The 12,144-nt window shown below is 43.0% G+C and overlaps 1 protein-coding gene across 1 annotated transcript in view; it reads left to right on the top strand.

Moving 5' to 3' along the window:
• The window catches only part of LOC146797223 (zinc finger protein 777-like), a 108,233-nt gene extending 102,160 nt beyond the window's left edge, over positions 1-6,073 (top strand). Inside the window, exon 6 of the mRNA XM_085624176.1 lies at positions 4,849-6,073. Within this exon, the coding sequence (XP_085480302.1) occupies positions 4,849-5,534 (686 nt within the window). The 3' untranslated portion in view covers positions 5,535-6,073. The remainder of the gene's footprint in view (positions 1-4,848) is intronic.
• The last annotated feature ends 6,071 nt before the right edge of the window (positions 6,074-12,144 follow it).

Raw genomic sequence — 12,144 nt, 5'->3', positions numbered from 1 at the left:
AATTTTATTGATAAGAAAAAAAAGTGGGGGCAGGCCCTGGGGGATGGGGTCCCCAGGGCCAATAATATTAGAAAATGAAGGGGGGCCAGACAGCCCCCTTCTTAAAAAAGAAAAAAATTAAAAGACCGGCATCGAACCAGAGTCCACGCCCCCTCCTTGCAGCACTCTGCAAACGCGCCCCCTGGTGCGTTTGCAGTTGGGGAACTAATTCCCCTTTTATACTGGGGGTCCCTGGGGGCCAACTAGCCCACCAGGAACCTCGATTACGCGCCAGGGAGCTGCATTGCAGAGAGGTGTTCTGAGGCCACGCCCCTTTTTACACCTCTCTGCAACGCAGCTCGGTGGCGCTTACTTGAGGTACCTAGTGGGCTAGTTGCACCCCAGAGACCCTCAGGATTAAAGGGGAGTTAATCCCCCAACCTAAAACGCGCCACGGGGCGCGTTTGCACAGTGGTGAAGGGAGGGGGCAGGGCCTGAGTTGACATGTGTGCAAACACCCCCTGTGGCGCGTTCTAAGTTGGGGAATTAATTCATCTTCAATCCTGAGGGTCCCTGGGGGCCAACTAGCCCACCAGGTACCTCCAGTAAGCGCCACGCAGCTGCTTTGCAGAGCGTTGTAAAAAGAGGCGTGGCCTCTGAACACCTCTCTGCAAGGCAGCTCTCTGGCGCATACTGGAGGTACCTGGTGGGCTAGTTGGCCCCCAGGGACCCTCAGGATTGAAGAGGAATTAATTCCCCAAGGTAAAACGCACCACAGGGCGTGTTTACAGACATGCCACCTCAGGCCCCGCCCCCTTCCTTCACCATTGGACAAACGCGCCCCCTGGCGAGTTGTAAGTAGGGGAATGAATTCCCCTTCAATAGTGAGGGTTCCTGAGGGCCAACTAGCCCACCAGGTACCTCCAGTATGCGCGAGGGAGCTGCGTTGCAGAGAGGTGTTCAGAGGCCATGCCCGTTTTTACACCTCTCTGCAAGTTTGACCCTAGGGACCCTCAGAATTCAAGGGGACTTAATCTCCCAACTTAAAACGGCCACGGGGTGTGTTTACACAGTGGGGAAGGGAGTGGACAGGGCCTGAGGTGACGTGTGCAAACACGCCCTATGGCGCGTTTTAAGTTGGGGAAATAATTCCCCTTCAATCCTGAGGGCCCCTGGGGGCTAACCAGCCCACCAGGTGCTTCCAGTAAGCGCCACTGTGCTGCGTTGCAGAGAGGTGGTCCAGTCCGTGCCACTTTTTACACCTCTCTGCAACGCAGCTCTGTGGCGCTTACTGGAGGTACCTAGTGGACTAGTTGGACCCTAGGGACCCTCAGGATTCAAATGGACTTAATCTCCCAACTTCAAACGGCCAGAGGGCGTGTTTACACAGTGGTGAAGGGAGGGGACGGGGTCTGAGGTGACATGCAAACACGCCCTGTGGCGAGTTTTAAGTTGGGGAAATAATTCACCTTCAATCCTGATGGCCCCTGGGGGCCAACTAGTCTACCAGGTGCTTCCAGTAAGCGCCACTGCGCTGCGTTGCAGAGAGGTGCTCCTTTTTACACCTCTCTGCAACGCAGCTCTGTGGCGCTAACTGGAGATACCTGGTGGGCTAGTTGGACTCCTACACACATGTCTTTCACACCTTCAATTTCCCAGTCAGTATCCATACACTTCCAGCAAATACCCTGTCACTCCCCTTGCACTCCTCTACTGACCCATTCAGCACCATGTACTAATCTATTCACTGCGCCAAAACGCAACCACTTATAAATTCACCCAGGCACTCTCCTTGCAGTACTCTAATCATTCATTCAGTACCCAGGTACTCATGCACTGAGCCAGTCCTTAGCACATGGACTTCTTCAAACGCCTATCCACTATGCATGCAGTCCTCTCACCACCTACACACTTGTCTTTCACAAAAACAATTCCCCAGTTTATTTTTTAATATAAATGGAAATAAAAATGTTTTTTAAAATATTGAAACTGAAATGTTGTTTTTTGTCAGGGTCGCTGGATGAGTACTTGGGTACTGATGGAATGATTAGAGTACTGCAAGGGGAGTGCCTGGGTGAATTTATAAGTGTTTGGGTTTTGGCACAGTGAATGGATTAGAACATGGTACTGAATGGCTCACTAGATGAGTGCAAGGGGAGTGACAGGGTGTTTGCTGGAAGTGTATGGATACTGACTAGAGAATTGAAGGTGTGAAAGACAAGTGTGTAGGTGGTTAGAGGACTGCATGCATAGTGGATAGGCGTTTGAAGCAGTCCATATAAAAATATATAATAACCTTCTATTCCCCAGTAAGTATCCATACACTTCCAGCAAACACCCTGTCACTCCCCTTGCACTCCTCTAGTGACCCATTCAGCATCATGTACTAATCCATTCACTGCGCCAAAACCCAAACACTTATAAATTCACCCAGGCACTCTCCTTGCAGTACTCTAATCATTCAGTCAGTACCCAAGTATTCATGCAGTGAGCCAGGCCTTAGCACATGGACTGCTTCAAACCCCTATCCACTATGCATGCAGTTCCCTAACCACCTACACACTTGTCTTTCACACCTCCAATTCCCCAGTCAGTATCCATACACTTCCAGCAAATACCCTGTCACTCCCCTTGCACTCCTCTAATGACCCATTCAGCACCATGTACTAATCCATTCCCTGCGCCAAAACCCAAACACTTATAAATTCACCAGGCACTCTCCTTGCAGTACTCTAATCATTCCTTCAGTACCCAAGTACTCATCCAGTGACCCTGACAATAAACAAAATTTCAGTTTCAATATTTAAAAAAAGTTTTATTTCCATTTATATTAAAAATATATAATGTAATTGAAAAAATAAAATATGTAAAAATAAACAGTTAAACTATAGAAAATCAGTATAAAAAATAGATATAACTATTATTAAATTTAAAAATTATCATTTAAAAAAACTATGAAATTCACTAAAAAAAACATAGGTTTCAGACATGTTATAGTTAGGAATTGGCATTTAAAAAACCTTAGAAATTCACTGAAAAAAACATATTCTTCTAGAGGTGATAGGTGAAAAATGGTGGTCAGTATTTCTGACCTTTTGAAGTATATACGATTTGTGTGGAAAAGGCTTTAAAATCCATGGCAGCTGTACTTTTCTAAAGTTATATAATTTTTTTTTTACATTTTAGCGAGGAGATATTTGGGTGGACTGGTCGGTTTTTCCCAAACAGTCTAATCATGTAAGTCACAAAATAGAGAGTTCAAGTAGGAAAAAAGAGAAACTGGCAACAAGGCTGACACCTGGGCCTATTTCGGTATTGAAAGTCGATTTTCAAAAGTAAAGCACCACTCTGGAGTCCCCTGGTCGCGGGGTAATAGAGCTTGTGTACTTTGTTCAAAAAACCTCCATGATGCCAATCGCCAACATTCAAGCTGTGGCCTACAGTGATTCTTTACCGTGCACTGACCATGCAAGATTTGACAATGAAAAATAAAAGATATGTAAACTGGTTGTCAAGGGGCCCCGTGCATTGCCTGTCTGTAGCTAAGGATCTCATCGTACCCCTCAAATGTTTGAGTACACATAACGGCCTGCGATTGTGAGGGAGGCTTTGCAAAAGTATGTTTTTGTTGGGGATTCATTTGCAAGAGACAGCCAAACATTTAGCATATCAACCGATGAACACAAGCACCCTAAGCCTTGTGTTTGAACATTTGAAATAGAAATAGTGCCCTATATATCTGGGTTGCAATCTTATCAGAAGATCAATTGTTGAATATTCTCATACAAAGGAGGTGGCGTATGTCCACCTAGTTTGGTCCAGAGAAACAATCTACCCCCAAGCAGTACTGAAAACCAGAGACACACAGGATTCCAGGTATGCATGGATTGTAAAAATATTGACACTTTCTTTCCCAGAATGGCCAACAAATATCAAAGTGTGGCTAAAAGAGCACAACTTTGCCACATGTGCTTGATGGTAAAAGTAGAATTTAGGGCCAGATGCAAAAGTCTTGGCATCCGATGTTTCCGCACTCTCTTGACTAAGTCAGCGCCCACTTGTGTGGGTCGGACATTCTCATGAGGCGGGTAAGAGCCCAAATCACAACCATGCCAGGTGTGATTTTGAAGAGAAGAAACATACCATGCAAGTTGACTGTAGTTTTTGTGGCTGGGCCAACCCCTAGGAAGAGCCTAACATTGATCATGGATGTTATCAGCATGTTTTCTGAGGGCAGGGTGAGTAGCGCAGCTCAGCCGGCTAAGCATATCAGCATGGTAGCTGTGTATTAGACTTCTAAAATTCATTGTCTCTTGTCTGTTATATGAGTACCTAGACAGAAGCTGTCGATGCGAGGAAATATCCACTCCCTACTAGGTGGAGACCAACCAGCCTGTCCTCTGAGGTTCACTTGTGGAAGGTGAAACTATTTCCATTCCTCCAAATTGGGAATGTTTTTGTTAGAACAGCTCTCATGGTCTATCATTTGTTTCACACAATTTACTTTAAATTGGGCTCACAATGTCACATAGTAAAAGTCTTCCACATTAAAAGTTTAATTTGGATAACTGTGCCATGAAATAGCTACTGCTTAGTGCTTTATCTGGCCTACTTCTTAATATCAATGTTTTCCCTTTGAAAGATGAAATTTAAAAAAATCATGTTTTAACATTGTCAATCACTGCTATATTAAATGTCGGTCATTCTGTAATGAAAAAAAATATAGATCGACGTTGCAGGGTTTCATCCTACCTTGACTTTACTTTATACTTTGGTGTAATATACGATCCATATTTATATATGATGTATGCGTTATATAAATGCATCAGCAATTACAAAATGATACATTTACTTTTCTTTTTTCAACAGGTTTCGGGATGATGAATAGAATAACAAAAGCTGAAAGGTCTGAAAAGTGCCCTGAAAAGAACGTTCCTTTCCTCGTTTTGCCCGGAAATGCCTCGGTGCTTGTGCTGGAGCAGTCTGAGAAGTGTCTAGAATCTAAAATCAAGATGGGACCACCAAGTCACCACGTACCGGAAGAAGAAGCTGCTCCACATGACAATGCTTTCAGCAGCTCATCACTTTTCAGCTTACCTCCGGGAGCTGATGAACTAGGACCGGAAAGAGAAATCTTTGGAACTCAGAGTGATCTTCTAAGCCAGGAGGTGTTCACATGTCAACAGAATACTCCGCTTTACTGGGGGCAGTGTGGGTCCAATGAATACGCAACAAATACTACTGAAAGGGGAACATTTACTAGACCCCAGAGGACACGCACGAGTGGCAGGCTTCACCAATGCACTGAATGTGAAAAAACCTTCAGTCAGAAGGCAGATGTTTTACGCCATCAGAGAACTCACACGGGTGAGAGACCATATCAGTGTCCTGAATGTGAGAAAAGCTTCAGTCAGAAATCAAATCTTTCTAGGCACCAGCTAACACACACAGGGGATCGATTATATAAGTGTACTCTATGTGAGAAAAGTTTCAGCCAAAAGGTAAATCTAATTGTGCACAAGAGAACGCACACAAATTATCCAAATGGGTCCTGAGCCTGGTATGGGGGTTGTTCTTTAACTTAATATAGCAATTACCAAATTTGAGATGTAATATGATGAAGGACATTCTAAATATACTATTGTGTATAGGAAATGCTTCAATGGAAAGTATATTTAAGTTTGTGTGAGAGAACACACAAGAGAGACACCTGGAAATGCACAGAGATATTCGCTGGTCATTTGCGAGGATAGCAGCAAAGAACGTCATTGTACTGTACCGTAATCCTTGAATGAAGTTTATTGCTGGCAGAACACTTATATAAAAGAGATGCTGTGTGTGCGGAAAATGCACACATGAGATAGGCCTTAATAATGAACTTGATGTAAACAGTTGTTTACTTCGACTAACCTACATTTGTTTGGTTTTATTTGACTTGAGAGACCATCACACATCACCTATAATGCCCCAAAGAACTTACACGGGGAACTACAGACATAGTTTAATAAACATTTCGTAAAAAAAGATATGAAAAGCAGACAATGTACACAGGGGGTGTATGGGTTTTTCCTGATAAAGCATTCTTTTCACATTTGCTGCACCGTCTCTTGTTTCGCCCTGTTATTACCAACTATCAGAGCTTCAGCATCCTCCTTCTGATCTGTCAGTTTTGTGCGATGTTAAGCCCCTAGTTGTTCCCACTCTGGCAAGGGATTGCTAGTTAAGCCCCCAAGTTCCGTCTGAACACCAGGCTAGTGTCTGGCTGAAGGAGAACCTTATTCCCGTTTTTTAAAGTGTTTGTACGTCTCCCTGCAGAGGAGCAGGTACTGAACAGCGTGTCCCAGGTTTGAAAATATGCATGCGATAGAGGAATACCAGAGGTTGAGCAGTGTCTGAATGTCTCCAATCCACAAGTTGGGGAATGTCAGAGAAATGAAGAGAAACAGAGAGGAGAGCTATTCAATTACTCAGCTGTTGTGTGTCCTGAAAGGAGTCTGTACGAGTCCATCCAGATATTCATATTTAAATACTTCCAGTGCAACGCCAACAAATAGTGGTCAATCCACGCTCCAACGCTCAAAAGCTTCTTTGAGGAACAGCTGCAATAGAGGGTACAGATGAATTGTTCTTTCCACCAAAACACTTGAGCAAAGTTGATTCTTTAAAAAATAAAAATATTATTAACATTTTACCATATGCAACCACATGTATTCGAGCGATATGCATTTTGAGGCAAGGTCTCTTCTTCAGCAGTTTATTGACAACTATCTTATATTGCCCTACAGTCGAAACAGTAAAACTGAGCTGTCCACTTGAGTCCCTGTGCGTTGCATCACGTAAGGGAAGAGCTCCCATGCTAAAAACCATACCTGGAGAAATATTGTATTTATTTTCCTCATAGCATCTTCTGCTGGTATTTTTCAATACGTACAGAGGTTCTGTACATCAAATAGGAGCAGAGCCATTGGCTGTTCTTAATTCCATGATTGGACCATATAGACTTCATTACAGTTTATCACTGGTTTAGGATCTAATGCTCTGCTCCCTGGATGACCCTCAGCCAAGACAATCCAAGAAACTTGCGTTAGCACTGCTCATGCAACGAAATATACAACTATGGCCCTGATTCTCAAACTGCAGGTTGCAGTAGGTTTGTAGGTACTACAGCAGTACTACAAAACATACTAAAAGGTGCTATTCACAAACTACTTTTGTAGTAACTAACACTTTTGTAGTAACTTACATGTGTAAGTTACACTTTTGTTGTAACTTACATTTGTAACTTAACCTTTTGTAATAACTTAAACTTTGTAGCCAGTTCAGCACTACACACGGCCAATCACTGGTACTGCAATACCTTCCTATAGAAAATCATGTAGTCAGTGGTTTACAATAAATCCTTTAGGAAATAATGGTAAATTGGATTTAGAATAGTTACAAAAATATAAATGAATGAGTGAAAAGTTTATTGTTTGATTAATTAAAACCTTACAATATATATGCAGTAAGTCTTACTTATAAAATCCAATTATAATATCAAGTATAAAGAATTTGGGCTTCGAGTTCATTGTACTATTGACATATTATGCACATCCTACATTACATTCTATTCGTGTTTGGTGTTCTAACTTAATTTTCAGTCGCGTTAAGAACTATATCGTCAGTATGGAGGATTCTTATCAGAGCTTGTCTGCAACTCCTTATTCCACGAACATTAAAATGTCTCTTAAGAATAGATATTCTTTCAACTTTCAGTTCTGGACAATCACAAAGGAGGTGCCTAATGTTCTCTTTACCAAGTTTACATAAGCTACAGGTCGTTGGTCCCTCTGTACTCAACCATGGCTTTAGGTGACATGTGCCCGGAAATACTCCAAAGCGAGCTTTTATTAATATTAATGAATATAATATAATGTTAAAAAAACATATTTAGTATTTAAAAATAACCTATTTTTAATTTATAATGTAACATTACATTTAAAAATAATTACATTCATTGTAATCAGTTTTTATACATCACGTTTAATAATTATTAATGTACATTCATTTTATTTCATCAGGTGCGAATTCATGTTTTAATTTACACTTCCGAAAAATAATTATAATATCATTTAATATATTTCCATTAATTAAAGTTCTAATTCACAAATTAATTTTATAATTCTGTAGCATTTATTTCTGTTTTGTTCTACATTTAAACTAAATACTTAAAATTCATTTATATTAATATTTTAAAAAAATGTATATTTCATTTCGAGTTTAATAAAAGTGTATGTTCCTGTGTGGATCAGACCATCAGTATCTAGAGTAAAAATCCCTTTCACTGGATTTTTTCGAACCCACTAAAAAAGCGTCGCTGCTGGATGAAAACTACCAGCATGTTAAGGATATATTATGTGGGTCTTGAACATTGACCTCACAATTTGGGGTCCTTCTCCAGAACTCCTACATGACAGCAGCTCCAGAACGCCACCACGCCCGAGTCATGAGCCATGGCAGATATCTCCATACTCTGTGGGCACTTTATTGTATTCACTCAAGTCAAAGGAAGGAAAAGCTGGAGATGGAGCGGATTGTCAGTGATGTTGGTTGAGAAGCTCTGGGTCTTTTGCGGATGCACTAAGACACAGCTATGAGTGCACACTGCACTTCCCTGATTCCTGAGCTCTCGCGTCGTTTGGGAATAGAACTGGCATTCTTTGATGTTGAGTATAAGTTCCCTCATCATCCATGACATCCTTGCTAGGCAACCGAGATACTTAGCGCTGGACCCAGGACATCGCTATCTGAAACCCACAACAACTTGAGAGTTGTTTCTGCGGACGCTTTACATTCAGGAACCTGCAAGGGTGTTCCAGTTGTAGTCTAAGGATGCAGTCATATTAAGGAACTGACTTTGTACAGTTATATTTTAAGACTGTTCCAAAGGTTGCAAACTAGAAATCAACGTTGACTACAAATTAAAGAGATTTTTTAACTTTTGTCTCTTCATGCATTTAGTTCTGTATTGCATGAAGTCAACGGATAATCTCTTTATAGCTCAGATTTATTATGTTTCAGTGTGCATATTTGAGATGTTGATAATTAATGTGTCAACAAGGCAACACAGACTTTCTAACTATAAAATTCCTATTAAACACATGAAGAGATGAACGTGGAAGCAACCATTGTTCTAGAGATAGTGATAGAAGGCCAGGATGCAATATATCTAGGGATATATTAACAAGGGCCGGCGATAAATATTGCAGAGCGCGCTTAGCGCTTGCATATTTTTCGCCGGCTATCTCTGGAATTTATCGCCCGGTTAGCTCGTTATCAACAACGCGCATCGCTGAGGCGATAAAAATTCCAGAGATAGTGTGGATATCGCCGTTTTCCATGGTGGAAAACGGCGATATCCTAGATGATAGGGCCTGTGGTCTTAGCCACAGAATCCACCCCCCATGTTAAGTATGCCTTAGTCAGGAATTTAACAGACGTTAAATTCCTGCGTTAAGGCATACTTAACGCGATTTTAAAAAACGCTCACCTTCCTTGATAATATCACGAAGCTGCATTCACGATATTTTCCCTGGTTGGTTTCACAGCCACGCCTACTTTGCATCTCATTAGCGATGCAAAGTTAGGCGTGCTGGAAACGGGCGCTAAGTCAGCAAATCACGCAATAGCGTGTCTTTGCTGATAAGGCGATGAAATTATCGCCGCTTTTCGCCCGAAAACGGACGCTAAAGCGGTGATAATTTCATATCGCCGCCTTGTTAATAGGCCCCTTAATACCTTAAACTCTAGACATATTGCATGTTCCACTTCACAAGAGAGTCAGAGGTTTGGAGATGACCTGAAGACCTATCATTGCCTGTGTTTATGTCTAGAGTCAGATGTGTGTAGTTCATGGATAGTAGTAACCGCCTCTATTTTAGATATCTGCTGCGACCAGTAGAACCAACGAGTAAGAGTCGTGCTCTCCTGTTTCTCGCTCTTCCTTCTCTAGTCTCATTCTCTTTCCCATGTAGTCTACCAACAAGCATATTGCAGCTATGTTGCATTGGTGGTGAACATGGTGAAGGGTGGAAGCATGTCAGTTCCATTGCATCCAGGCTCCCAGGTTAGTGCTGTCTGACAGCCTGCCGCAGTGGTAGAGCCCGTTACAGTTAGTAGGGCGGCATCTAATGTCTACATAGACTGCAAAGATACCACAGAAGAGTAGAAAAATAAATTGAAGTAAAACATCAGTGCTTTAAAGTCACAGAGCTGAGGGTGATGAAAGAAAAGAGTGGAGGCTCGTAGTCACTCCCTGGGCCTCCACAGAACCTAGAATTGGAGTTCTCAGGTGGGTCCATAAAGTAGTATATAACAGACTCAAGGGAAACAGATGGGTTAGCAAAGTGAGGGTTCCTCGAGTGCCCAGTAGCCCGATTGCAGTCCATGTGACACACTACAACAATATAGGCTACCAAGCACTATGAGGCGTTTACCCTGTAAATAATGAGGGATGCGCTCCCACTGCCGGCTACCTGGACTTGTCACCCGCAGGATGAATCTGCCAATAGATTCTACGGTAGCTGGAGCTGCATCTTGGAGCAATGTCGTCTCATGAGTACAAACAACGGGGCAGATTTACAAGCCCCATGCGCCACATTTACACTGCCTCTGCATCACGAAGCGGTGGCGTAAACCATGCGCCACTTTGCGCCTTATTTACAATGTGACGCATCTAGGGAGATGCGTCACGTTGTAAAGCCCTGCGCCACATGAAACCTGCGTTAGGTTTCATGTGGGCGTTCCGCCGCAGGGTGGGCGTTCCGTCGCAGGAACGCCTCGTAAAAGTGACGCAGTGAAATCTACAAGATTTCACGGAGTCACTTTTACGTCCATGCTGTGTCAAACCCTGCGCCTGCTTGAAGCAGGCGTAAGGAGTGACGTAGCATGTTAGGCATAGGGCGCCCCTGAGCATTGCTGGAGCTGCGTCGCACTTGCGACACGACTCCAGCAATGCGCCGCCCTTATGCCACAGGATGCGACATGCATCGCCCTATCCTTCTTCCACGGTGCCCCGCATTATAAATGGTGGCGCAGGGACGGAATTGTGTTTCGCATCTTTTCTGGCGCATCCCTGCTGATTTGCAGAGATGCGCCAGAAATCGTAAATCTGCCCCAACGTTTTCATTTAGAAGCTGGAATCCCACATGAAGAGAGCCAGAGGGGGGAATGTGGACCATAAGAAGCGCACGTGGAGGAAGAGCCCATGTGTAAAATGAAACACAAAGCGAGTAACCCACTAAGATAACTCTATGGTGGATGGGACATTTGCCAGTTTTATTGCGTATGTCCTGTGTCGCCAACCTCTAAATAAGGCCTTCGTCCTTAGTTGCATTAAAAGGGATGTGGACTACCTTGGGTATGGATTGTAGTATTTAAATCAATGCTCCAGCCAACGGAACATAACAATGAGGAATGCCAATAGGGAGTATAAGGTAGGTGTAAACAAAAGCTGCGTTAAGAGGGTAGCATCTTGAGAGCGCTATACCGAGAGATGTCATACATGATACTGCTATAGGAAACCATTGCACCCATTGCTCTTGATATTGTGTGATGAAGCTTCTCTCATGTAGAGGTCTCTGGTCTGATTTGCTCTTCCTGTCTGCCCTTCGTATTCAGGATGATGACTCTGGGCTTTTTAGTTTGGATACTAAGGAGATATGTGAATGAGCTCAGGAATTGAGGCCTGAATTACCCTCAAGGGTCTGATAGTATTATGGTGGGTCGGCCATGTAGACACACAACGTCCCTTATAAAGTATAGGGGTAAGGTTTTTGCAGCGGATACAGTTTTCATCAGTATGAAGTGTCCCAGTTTGGTGAAGAAATCCACTTCCGCCCACAAACTAGCGCGTGATTCTGAGGTCGGCTGTTCTACTTTAAAATCCAGTGAAATGGTAGCCTACGGCTGGGAGGTGTTCGGAAGAGGTTATAAAGGTTCTGCAAGTTCACCGTCTTTGTAAGAAGATACATTTAGTTCCATAGTCACCCCAGTCCTGTTCTCTGAGGCCACCAGATATGAAGTATTACTAGCTTTTTCAGGACAACCAGCTAATGTGGCATCATTATACCAATGCAACAGCTGGTCTTGAAGAGTTTTGTGGGTACCTTTCTCTTGTCCTGATGA

This window comes from Triturus cristatus, chromosome 9, assembly GCF_964204655.1.
Source record: "Triturus cristatus chromosome 9, aTriCri1.1, whole genome shotgun sequence".
NCBI classification, from domain to species: domain Eukaryota; kingdom Metazoa; phylum Chordata; class Amphibia; order Caudata; family Salamandridae; genus Triturus; species Triturus cristatus.
The sequence above is the reverse complement of the archived record's forward strand: the minus strand, read 5'-3'. Positions and strand labels throughout refer to the sequence as shown.